Consider the following 12,584-nt stretch of genomic DNA (forward strand, 5'->3'; position numbering starts at 1 on the left):
GGTGGCTCGTGTGCGTTAGCACAAATAATTAAAACTCAGTAACAGGGGTTTATTGTAAGGTTACTATAGCTACCCTCGCATACCTCCAAGGACCAAAATATTACCAGGTCTCTTAAGGACCAGACCTGAAAATCAAGAATCAGTGCTACAGTTTCCATCTCCCTGGGCTAGTATAGCTGTATCCTTTTTTCCCCTCATCCACATTCCTGTCTTTACTGAACCACTATGATGGTCAGTCCCAATTGTATACCAGTATCAACAACTGGCAAGTTCATGTTTTAGTTCAAAATCTTGAGAGAGGCTCTGATTTCATCAGCCACAGCTGGAAGAGAGTGGAGGTCTTCTTGTGGTACCCAGAGCTGTTAAAGGGACCTTGGATGAAACAGTTTTTCTAGAAGGGGTGTTGAGGACAGAGTTTGACAGCTTATTGGTATTGGTATCAGGACTTGCCATCTGTACTTTTGTGAAAAGGTAAAGTCAACAGAAGTAGGTTGGATTCTATCAATCCTCAGGATGATTTTATTCAAGATGAGATAGAAAATCAAATATTTTTATAATTTGGAATTTCTTCTGTCCTGAGGTATACTGTGACAAATAAAAGAGGATTTGATAAAACTGCATTATAGTAGATTTATATGAATTTTTATCTATTAGTGAAAAAAAGATGACATGATAGAGGAAGCAGTAGCTTTATGAATAGTTACTCCTTAGTATTTAAAACATATTTCCTGTCTTGGATACATACTTAATTGTTGTGACAGTCATCTTCTTCTTCAGTTTTGCAGACTCCAACTGTTAGCAAAGATATTTCTACCAAGGGTCCGGAAAAGTTAAAACAATCTGGAAGCACTGATTGTTTTACAGGTAATTAAAATTGGGATAACTGGTATTTCCAAAAAATTTGGAAGATAGTTTTTAATCTCACCTTTTTGGTAAAATGTTTGTTTGTTTTTATAGAATTAAATATAATGAATAAAATAAAGAAGAATACATTATCCAAAGCAATTTACTTAATGCAGAAAGCTCTTTTAATATTCGAGAAAGATGCAACTTCTACATCTTCATGGGAACTTTTGATGGTAACAGTATTTCATTTCTTCTTTTAATCCTGACGTAAAATTTCTGTTAAAATGAATGATTCATTTCCTTTATTAAAAATAATGTGTTGCCCTTAACATTTAATTATAAACTTTCAGATTCACTGTATATGATTCATCCTGACCAGGGGAACTAATTTGTACCTCCACCAGTTCTGAATTCTGAAATGAGAGATTCTCTTTTTATCAGAACTTCGTGAAATCTACATGTGAAGCCAAATAAAATCAGAAGGACTCAAAATGAGGGAAATTATAGAATTGGAGTGACACTTTACCAGCTTAATGTATTCTTTACAATGGAATTAAAATTCTTAAAGTCCATTGGCTGAGGTACCTTCTCTCTTAGATAGATACTGCTAATTTATGGACCAATCCCCTTGTTGATATTTTTAATCAGGTCTCACTCTGGCCTGGAAATTCTTCTGCCTTCTTGCTAATTCATTATATGTTGATTTTATGTGTTTATTTTTTGAGACACGGTCTCATTCTGTCAACCAGGCTGGAGTGCAGTGGCGCAGTCCTAGATCACTGCAGCTTTGAACTCCTGGGTTTAAATGGTCCTACCACCTCAGCCTTCCAGTGGGTGGGACTACAGACATGCCACCATGCCAGAATATTAAAAAAAATTTTTTTTTGTAGAGTCAGACCCTTGCTATGGTGGCATTGGCTGAGTGAATGATGTATGAAGATGTAGAGAATAATGCTATGTCTTGGCTGATAAGAGAAGGAAAAAAGTAGGTCAAAGCTAGGAGGGGGATATGGAGCTAAAGGGGTTTAACAGGTAAAATTTAGCATAATAGTATGCTAAAAATGAAGAGCCAGAACGCAGAGAAATTGAAGATAATAAGAGGGAGAGGTTAATACACAGAGCCAAGGCCTATAGAGGATGATTTTGAATGCACAGATAAAGGGATTCATCTTCAATGATCGGTGGGCTGCAGGGCAGACACCTCATCTTTTGATACAGAAGGGAAGGAGGAACAGACAGATGTAGATAAGAAAAGTTTGTTGATGTGAAGGCAGGGAGTTGAGTTGATGCCTTTTGATATGCTTTGACTGTGTCCCTACTCAAATCTCATCTTAAATTGTAGTTCCCATAATCCCTATGTGTTGTGGGAGGGACCAGGTGGAAATAATTGAATCATGGGGGAGGTTTCCTCCATCCTGCTCTCGTGAAAGTGAGTTAGTTCTCACGAGATCTGATAGTTTAATAAAAGGCTTGCCCCTTCACTGGGCACTCATTCTTCTCTCTCCTGCTGACATGTGAAGAAGGATGTGTTTGTTTCCTCTTCTGTCATGCTTGTAAGTTTCCCAAGGCCAAAAGAGACTGTGAGTCTCTTTGAAATCTCTTTTCTTTATAAATTACCCAGTCTCGGGTATGTCTTTATTAGCAGTGTGAGAACAAACTAATACACCTTCTTACCTCTATCAGATACAGTGGGAGACAAGGATATCTGCCATCAATGGAGCATGAGGGTGGAAAATTGAACTGAGAAAGTAAAGATAATGTGGAGAGTGGGGAGGAAGGGATGAGGGAGTTGACTCCAAGTAAAGGGACTGGCCAGCATCACCAAGTTCTAGCTGAAGTTGGAGACCATGAATTTTTAGACATCTTGATCTGCATGGTGGTATGACATTATCCTGATGTAGTGTTCTTAATGTCAGCAGAATATTTGTGACAGCAGACATTTGTGGAGGATTAGATTTTTTTTTTAAAAAAATGAAGGTATGAGTTAAAAGTTTATGGCTTTAAAAACGTGGATACAGATTGAGTAGGGAGGGAAGGCATGAAGGCATTTAAAGACTTGGTGTCTATGGAAATATCAAGAGACTGGACATCTTTATGAGGTCAGGTCAAGGACCAGAAAATGAGGGGCTGAGGGAGCTAGAAGGATAGGTGTTTGAGGTTAGAAAGTAGAATACTGAAATTCAAGATTTCTGGTATGTAGCACTTCCTGTTATCTGTCAATCTATTCATCCATCTAACACATAATTTTGATCCATTTCGCAATTATGTATTGGAAGTTCACTATGTGCCTGGTAGTATGCCGAGTATAGAAGAGGGGAATCTTTTATTTATTCAACAAATATTGATTGATTTGCCTTCTTTTTGTGGTTCTGCCTTTGTGGTTCCTGGATTTATTCATATAAAAATCCAGTCTGTGGAAACAAGGACAAGTAAATATGTGCTTTAATTGCAAGAGGGCTAGGGAAAATTAACAGGGGAGTACCTAACTCAACAGTGGGGAATGTTTAAGGAAACATCCAGGAGAGATCATGTGAAGTTGAACGCTGAAAGACAGGTGGCTTGAATTTGAATACTGAAATGATACTGAGAGCCAGAGAAACAGGAGAGCAAACAGTAGAAAGGACATTCCAGGCAGAGAGAACAAATGTGCCAAGGTCTCAAGGCTAGAAATGTCATAGAGTGCTTGTAGTTCTACAGGTCATTCTGTGAGACAGAAGCTTAGATGCAATAAGGGTAGGAGTGGGGTGGGGGAGAGGATAGTAGCACGGGAGACCAGAGAGGAAGTAAAGATGTGTTCATAAGAAGTATTTTTCGCCAAGCTAAGAATTTTGGATGGACAGATACTATCAAGGTTCAAGGTGAGGAAGTCTGTCCTGGGAGTATTAGGGAAGAGCCTGGTTAAATTTGAATTTCCAGAATTTGAATGAGGACGTTGGATGGTGGTGTTGGGTGGTCTGAGATCACAAGGCCAAGTGGTGTCTGGTCTTGTTGGAAGACTTCTGGGGTGTGTTCAGATCCATTTTCTCAACTGATGCTTCCATGGCTGTTTGCTATTGTCTAGTGCTTGGAGGACATTGGTACTTCAGTCCTATTTTTATGGCAAATAAACCTTATCTTTATTTTAGAAATATTGGTCTTACTACTAATCTTGGGTCTTCTTAGAGCCTGAAGAGAAGTTTCCTCTTGTTTTATGATGACTGAATCTGGTCTTTGTATTGCTGTAGTGTGCCGGTTCCCCTGTATGTGTCTGCCTCCCGCCACTGAGACCAGGGAACATACCGGGACCAAGATACCTGGATGTCTCAAGTTTCCAGTGTGGGCAGGAACATCTTCTTTGGCCACCTCTGCTCCTCAGTGGTAGTTTTTATCCAAGTGTTAAGGCTTAATGATCAATCCCTAGGGTACTCTCTTAAACAACGATGTTACGGCTCAAACATTTGGACCAGAACAAATGAAGAAGCTCAGGGGTACTGGAAGTTCTAAGGAATTTTGGCTTTAATATTTCCTGAATTTATGTCTTGATGTCTCCTAAATGCCAGTCTATTAACTATGTTAGCAGTAATTGGATTTAATTATTTTTCCTATTTTGTAGCATTTCAAGTCAAATCAGTTCTATTTGCTTTTTTTTTTTTTTTTTGGGAGGGAAGGATATACACGGACAATTTTTTTTTCAGAGATCTTCTCAGCTCTTTTTTTGTTTTCTTTTTTAAAAAATTTAAAATTTACAAAATTTCTTCTATTTTTAAAAAAGTGAAACTATTTTAATTCCAGAAAAAATTATGAGTATAATGTCCTGTTAGGATAGACTCTTGAGATGCATTAAGAGGCTCTATTTTTTATGAGGAGCCCTCTAACGAATTTTCACCAACGAGGAACATGTTGAATATTTATTTAGAAGTCCTGAAATCTTCTATAGCCACGTCTGCTCCTCAGTGGTAGTTTTTATCTGAGTGTTAAGGCTTAATGATCAGTCCTCAGGGCACTCTCCTAAACAATGATGTTATGGCTCAAATAATTGCCAAACTTTCTTTCTTTTTTAAAGAAGACAAATACATTTATTTCCCTTGGCAATCATTCTCAATTGGGGTACATTACAGAATGTTTTACAATATCATGATCTTGTAATAAAATTATCCCCAAATCAGTAATTGATGTGTCACCTGATATCATAAAAAGGTTTGAAAAGCCTGAGTCTCTTTAGAATTCTTAAATAATTCATATCCTGTCTCTGTTTTTCAGAAATTTTCTGACTCTGTGGATCTGGATAATCTCATCAGGTGTCTGTTTTATTTCTAATCAATTAAGATGGACCAATTTATTCCCACAAATGGGGGACAAACCTTTGATAATAACTCATTAGCTTTCCAAGTGAGATGACTGGCTTTTTTTTTTAAATTATGGGGATTCATTTTTTCCATTTTCTTGTCTTGGTTATTTGCCCTCTGGAAGTCCATTTTGGCTTTTTATATATTATTCCATAGGATTATATTAAAGGATTGCACCTAGGATCCATACTGGATGTCCTTGATCTACTTCTGGTCAAATATAATATTCATTATGTGGCTTATGTCATTGCTCTTAGTCCACTAACAGAACATTCAGTGTCTTTGCAGATGTAATTTCTCACAGAAAGAGGCAGAAATGCTCCTCCATCCAAGTGTTGGCGGTTTTGAGGATGCTGTTGTTTTCTGTACAGCATCCATTTACCCTTCCAAACTCATGTTTTGAGGATTTCTTTTTCTGTATCAGATGTAATCAGGTGGGACTGGTCCTCAAGAGGAAAACTAGTGATGCCAGCTGGGCCAGTTGACTGCTCCTTCCAGTCTTGAGTAGAGGGATACAAAGACTAAAAGACCTTAGTTTTGTACACCCTAATGTAGAAAATTATTGCTTAGGAAAATAAGTTTGTCTTCTCTAAGGAAATGTTGGCAATTCATTCATCCTCATAGCTGTATTCTGATTACACCATTATAACTGTGTTTCGTAGACCCTCCTTCCTCTCTGGGGCTACTTTTGTCCAAGCCAGGTTTTCCAGTTGTTTCTCTTGCAGAGAAACCCAATTGTTTCATCTAGTTTTCTTCTAGTACTATTTGTAGGAATCTAAACAAATCTGTAGTTGAGATCATTTCAACAATTCCAAATTCCATTCTAAGCAAAGGAGCGTTATGATTTAGCAAGTTATTTTTTATAATCAACCCAGAATCTAATTTATGGTACCATTTTGGACCAGAACTAACGAAGAAACTCAGGGGTATTAGTAGTTCTAATAACCCCTGGCTTTAATACTTCTTGAATTTATGTCTTGATATCCCCTAAATACCAGTCTATTAACTATATTAGCAGTATTTGGATTTAATTATTTTTCCTATTTTGTAGCATTTCAAGTCAAATCAATTCTATCTGATATTTTTTAGGGGGGAAGAATATACATAGGCTTTTAAAAATTTATTTTTATTTTTATTTATTTATGAGACAGGGTCTTGCTCTGTCAGCCTGGCTGCAGTGCAGTGGTGTGTATGGCTCACTGCAGCCTCGACCTCCTGGGTTCAGCCATTCTCCCACCTCAGCCTCCTGAGTAGCTAGAACCACAGGCCCATGCTACCATGCCTGGCTGTTTGTCATTTTTTGTAGAGATGCGGTTTTGTCATGTTGCCCAGCATGGTCTCGAAATCCTGGGTTCAAGCGGTCTGCTTTCCTCAGTCTCCCAAAGTGTTGGGACTACAGGCGTGAGCCACTGTGCCCAGCCTCAGCTCTTTGTAATCGTGTGCTCAAGTCTTTTTTTTTTTTTTTTTTTTTTAATCAACGAGCCAACTTCTAATTCTGACCCCTCCTCTTATGAGGCCATGTTTTGACTCCCAGGCTTCAAACTGCTAACAGAATATTTAGCATATCTACATTTTGGATTTTTTTCTCTTTTAAATGATTTAAGGTATTGCATAGGAAACTTTATACAGGTTGCCTTTCCAAACTTCTTTTAACTTAGTTTTTTATTAAGACAAGATAGCATAGTGATTAGGAGTATAAGGATCTTGGATTAGAGTTCTGGTTCTACCACTGATTAGCTGTATGACCTGTCAAGTTATTTATGCTCTCTTAAGATTCAATTTCTTCATCTGTGAAACAGGAATTCTTGGGAAGATTCAATGTAATGATGCATATAAAATGCTTAGTGTTTGGCACAGAGTAAGCAGTCAATAAATGTTAGCCATTATTATTACTCTGCTTTTCATTCAGTTTTGTCATATCAGAACTATTATTATTTCTCTTTCACTTTAAGCACTCTGAGACATTCTGTTTGAACCACTTTTTGGTGCTTTATATATATTTTCCTCCATCAGACTACACATTTCTTTCTGTATTTTCTCTTAGATTTATCTTATTACTAGTATATTTTATTCTAAGCAATATTCCTTCTCAGGATTCTTGGATATGACTTAATCTACTTTTCATCTTTTTATGCAATGTACATTATAATGTTGAGAACCCAGAATATACCTCAGGGAGGTCTACCAGATACGTAGGAAATATGGCACTTTATCATTCCAGTTCTGTGATAGTTGTTTGCATATGTCTTATTCACACCCTCAAGATTGCATTGCATCTTTCCATTAGTGTTTTGCTGCACTGTGGGCGTCAAGCCTGTGTCAAATGTATTTAACATCAATCTGTCCTCATAAGCATTGAGTAACTTCTTTTTTTTTTTTTGATAATAAAATATAAAGTTTTATTTATTTATTTTTTTTATTTTTATTTTTTTTCTTTTATTATTATTATTATTATTATCATTATTATACTTTAGGTTTTATGGTACATGTGCGCAATGTGCAGGTAAGTTACATATGTATACATGTGCCATGCTGGTGCGCTGCACCCACCAACTTGTCATCTAGCATTAGGTATATCTCCCAATGCTATCCCTCCCCCCTCCCCCCACCCCACAACAGTCCCCGAAGTGTGATGTTCCCCTTCCTGTGTCCATGTGTTCTCATTGTTCAATTCCCACCTATGAGTGAGAATATGCGGTGTTTGGTTTTTTGTTCTTGCGATAGTTTACTGAGAATGATGATTTCCAGTTTCATCCATGTCCCTACAAAGGACGTGAACTCATCATTTTTTATGGCTGCATAGTATTCCATGGTGTATATGTGCCACATTTTCTTAATCCAGTCTATCATTGTTGGACATTTGGGTTGGTTCCAAGTCTTTGCTATTGTGAATAATGCGGCAATAAACATACGTGTGCATGTGTCTTTATAGCAGCATGATTTATAGTCCTTTGGGTATATACCCAGTAATGGGATGGCTGGGTCAAATGGAATTTCTAGTTCTAGATCCCTGAGGAATCGCCACACTGACTTCCACAAGGGTTGAACTAGTTTACAGTCCCACCAACAGTGTAAAAGTGTTCCTATTTCTCCACATCCTCTCCAGCACCTGTTGTTTCCTGACTTTTTAATGATTGCCATTCTAACTGGTGTGAGATGGTATCTCATTGTGGTTTTGATTTGCATTTCTCTGATGGCCAGTGATGGTGAGCATTTTTTCATGTGTTTTTTGGCTGCATAAATGTCTTCTTTTGAGAAGTGTCTGTTCATGTCCTTCGCCCACTTTTTGATGGGGTTGTTTGTTTTTTTCTTGTAAATTTGTTGGAGTTCATTGTAGATTCTGGATATTAGCCCTTTGTCAGATGAGTAGGTTGCGAAAATGTTCTCCCATTTTGTAGGTTGCCTGCTCACTCTGATGGTAGTTTCCTTTGCTGTGCAGAAGCTCTTTAGTTTAATTAGATCCCATTTGTCAATTTTGGCTTTTGTCGCCATTGCTTTTGGTGTTTTAGACATGAAGTCCTTGCCCATGCCTATGTCCTGAATGGTAATGCCTAGGTTTTCTTCTAGGGTTTTTATGGTTTTAGGTCTAACATTTAAGTCTTTAATCCATCTTGAATTGATTTTTGTATAAGGTGTAAGGAAGGGATCCAGTTTCAGCTTTCTACATATGGCTAGCCAGTTTTCCCAGCACCATTTATTAAATAGGGAATCCTTTCCCCATTTCTTGTTTTTGTCAGGTTTGTCAAAGATCAGATAGTTGTAGATATGTGGCATTATTTCTGACGGCTCTGTTCTGTTCCATTGATCTATATCTCTGTTTTGGTACCAGTACCATGCTGTTTTGGTTACTGCAGCCTTGTAGTATAGTTTGAAGTCAGGTAGTGTGATGCCTCCAGCTTTGTTCTTTTGGCTTAGGATTGACTTGGCGATGCGGGCTCTTTTTTGGTTCCATATGAACTTTAAAGTAGTTTTTTCCAATTCTGTGAAGAAAGTCATTGGTAGCTTGATGGGGATGGCATTGAATCTATAAATTACCTTGGGAAGGATGGCCATTTTCATGATATTGATTCTTCCTACCCATGAGCATGGAATGTTCTTCCATTTGTTTGTATCCTCTTTTATTTCCTTGAGCAGTGGTTTGTAGTTCTCCTTGAAGAGGTCTTTCACATCCCTTGTAAGTTGGATTCCTAGGTATTTTATTCTCTTTGAAGCAATTGTGAATGGGAGTTCACTCATGATTTGGCTCTCTGTTTGTCTGTTATTGATGTATAAGAATGCTTGTGATTTTTGCACATTGATTTTGTATCCTGAGACTTTGCTGAAGTTGCTTATCAGCTTAAGGAGATTTTGGGCTGAGACAATGGGGTTTTCTAGATATACTATCATGTCATCTGCAAACAAGGACAATTTGACTTCCTCTTTTCCTAATTGAATACCCTTGATTTCCTTCTCCTGCCTAATTGCCCTGGCCAGAACTTCCAACACTATGTTGAATAGAAGTGGCGAGAGAGGGCATCCCTGTCTTGTGCCAGTTTTCAAAGGGAATGCTTCCAGTTTTTGCCCATTCAGTATGATATTGGCTGTGGGTTTGTCATAAATAGCTCTTATTATTTTGAGATACGTCCCATCAATTCCTAATTTATTGAGAGTTTTTAGCATGAAGAGTTGTTGAATTTTGTCAAAGGCCTTTTCTGCATCTATTGAGATAATCATGTGGTTTTTGTCTTTGGTTCTGTTTATATGCTGGATTACATTTATTGATTTGCGTATATTGAACCAGCCTTGCATCCCAGGGATGAAGCCCACTTGATCATGGTGGATAAGCTTTTTGATATGCTGCTGGATTCTGTTTGCCAGTATCTTATTGAGGATTTTTGCATCAATGTTCATCAAGGATATTGGTCTAAAATTCTCTTTTTTTGTTGTGTCTCTGCCAGGCTTTGGTATCAGGATGATGCTGGCCTCATAAAATGAGTTAGGGAGGATTCCCTCTTTTTCTATTGATTGGAATAGTTTCAGAAGGAATGGTACCAGCTCCTCCTTGTACCTCTGGTAGAATTCGGCTGTGAACCCATCTGGTCCTGGACTTTTTTTGGTTGGTAAGCTATTGATTATTGCCACAATTTCAGCTCCTGTTATTGGTCTATTCAGAGATTCAACTTCTTCCTGGTTTAGTCTTGGGAGGGTGTATGTGTTGAGGAATTTATCCATTTCTTCTAGATTTTCTAGTTTATTTGCATAGAGGTGTTTGTAATATTCTCTGATGGTAGTTTGTATTTCTGTGGGATCGGTGGTGATATCCCCTTTATCATTTTTTATTGCATCTATTTGATTCTTCTCTCTTTTTTTCTTTATTAATCTTGCTAGCGGTCTATCAATTTTGTTGATCCTTTCAAAAAACCAGCTCCTCGATTCATTTATTTTTTGAAGGGTTTTTTGTGTCTCTATTTCCTTCAGTTCTGCTCTGATTTTAGTTATTTCTTGCCTTCTGCTAGCTTTTGAATGTGTTTGCTCTTGCTTTTCTAGTTCTTTTAATTGTGATGTTAGGGTGTCAATTTTGGATCTTTCCTGCTTTCTCTTGTGGGCATTTAGTGCTATAAATTTCCCTCTACACACTGCTTTGAATGCATCCCAGAGATTCTGGTATGTTGTGTCTTGGTTCTCGTTGGTTTCAAAGAACATCTTGATTTCTGCCTTCATTTCGTTATGTACCCAGTAGTCATTCAGGAGCAGGTTGTTCAGTTTCCACGTAGTTGAGCGGTTTTGAGTGAGATTCTTAATCCTGAGTTCTAGCTTGATTGCACTGTGATCTGAGAGACAGTTTGTTACAATTTCTGTTCTTTTACATTTATTGAGGAGAGCTTTACTTCCAAGTATATGGTCAATTTTGGAATAGGTGTGGTGTGGTGCTGAAAAAAATGTATATTCTGTTGATTTGGGGTGGAGAGTTCTGTAGATGTCTATTAGGTCCGCTTGGTGCAGAGCTGAGTTCAATTCCTGGGTATCCTTGTTGACTTTCTGTCTCGTTGATATGTCTAATGTTGACAGTGGGGTGTTAAAGTCTCCCATTATTAATGTGTGGGAGTCTAAGTCTCTTTGTAGGTCACTCAGGACTTGCTTTATGAATCTGGGTGCTCCTGTATTGGGTGCATATATATTTAGGATAGTTAGCTCTTCTTGTTGAATTAATCCCTTTACCATTATGTAATGGCCTTCTTTGTCTCTTTTGATCTTTGTTGGTTTAAAGTCTGTTTTATCCGAGACTAGGATTGCAACCCCTGCCTTTTTTTGTTTTCCATTTGCTTGGTAGATCTTCCTCCATCCTTTTATTTTGAGCCTATGTGTGTCTCTGCACGTGAGATGGGTTTCCTGAATACAGCACACTGATGGGTCTTGAGTCTTCATCCAATTTGCCAGTCTGTGTCTTTTAATTGGAGCATTTAGTCCATTTACATTTAAAGTTAATATTGTTATGTGTGAATCTGATCCTGTCATTATGATGTTAGCTGGATATTTTTCTCGTTAGTTGATGCAGTCTCTTCCTAGTCTCGATGGTCTTTACATTTTGGTATGATTTTGCAGTGGCTGGTACCGGTTGTGCCTTTCCATGTTTAGGGCTTCCTTCAGGAGCTCTTTTAGGGCAGGCCTGGTGGTGACAAAATCTCTCAGCATTTGCTTGTCTGTAAAGTATTTTATTTCTCCTTCACTTATGAAGCTTAGTTTGGCAGGATATGAAATTCTGGGTTGAAAATTCTTTTCTTTAAGAATGTTGAATATTGGCCCCCACTCTCTTCTGGCTTGTAGGGTTTCTGCCGAGAGATCCGCTGTTAGTCTGATGGGCTTCCCTTTGATGGTAACCCGACCTTTCTCTCTGGCTGCCCTTAACATTTTTTCCTTCATTTCAACTTTGGTGAATCTGACAATTATGTGTCTTGGAGTTGCTCTTCTCGAGGAGTATCTTTGTGGCGTTCTCTGTATTTCCTGAATCTGAATGTTGGCCTGCCTTGCTAGATTGGGGAAGTTCTCCTGGATAATATCCTGCAGAGTGTTTTCCAACTTGTTTCCATTCTCCCCGTCACTTTCAGGTACACCAATCAGACGTAGATTTGGTCTTTTCACATAGTCCCACATTTCTTGGAGGCTTTGCTCGTTTCTTTTTATTCTTTTTTCTCTAAACTTCCCTTCTCGCTTCATTTCATTCATTTCATCTTCCAGGGCTGATACCCTTTCTTCCATTTGATTGCATCGGCTCCTGAGGCTTCTGCATTCTTCACGTAGTTCTTGAGCCTTGGTTTTCAGCTCCATCAGCTCCTTTAAGCACTTCTCTGTATTGGTTATTCTAGTTATACATTCTTCTAAATTTTTTTCAAAGTTTTCAACTTCTTTGCCTTTGGTTTGAATATCCTCCCGTAG

General features: G+C 38.0%; 1 protein-coding gene across 3 annotated transcripts in view; it reads left to right on the forward strand.

Annotated features, from left to right (window-relative positions):
* CFAP54 (cilia and flagella associated protein 54) overlaps positions 1 to 12,584 on the forward strand; it is a 386,240-nt gene that overhangs the window by 75,529 nt on the left and 298,127 nt on the right. For all 3 annotated transcript variants that reach the window (XM_054527528.1, XM_063712226.1, XM_063712225.1), the window contains 2 exons: positions 778 to 864; positions 958 to 1,079. In XM_054527528.1, coding sequence (XP_054383503.1) covers positions 778 to 864; positions 958 to 1,079 — 209 coding nt within the window. The remainder of the gene's footprint in view (positions 1 to 777; positions 865 to 957; positions 1,080 to 12,584) is intronic.

Source organism: Pongo abelii, chromosome 10, assembly GCF_028885655.2.
Source record: "Pongo abelii isolate AG06213 chromosome 10, NHGRI_mPonAbe1-v2.0_pri, whole genome shotgun sequence".
NCBI classification, from domain to species: Eukaryota; Metazoa; Chordata; class Mammalia; order Primates; family Hominidae; genus Pongo; species Pongo abelii.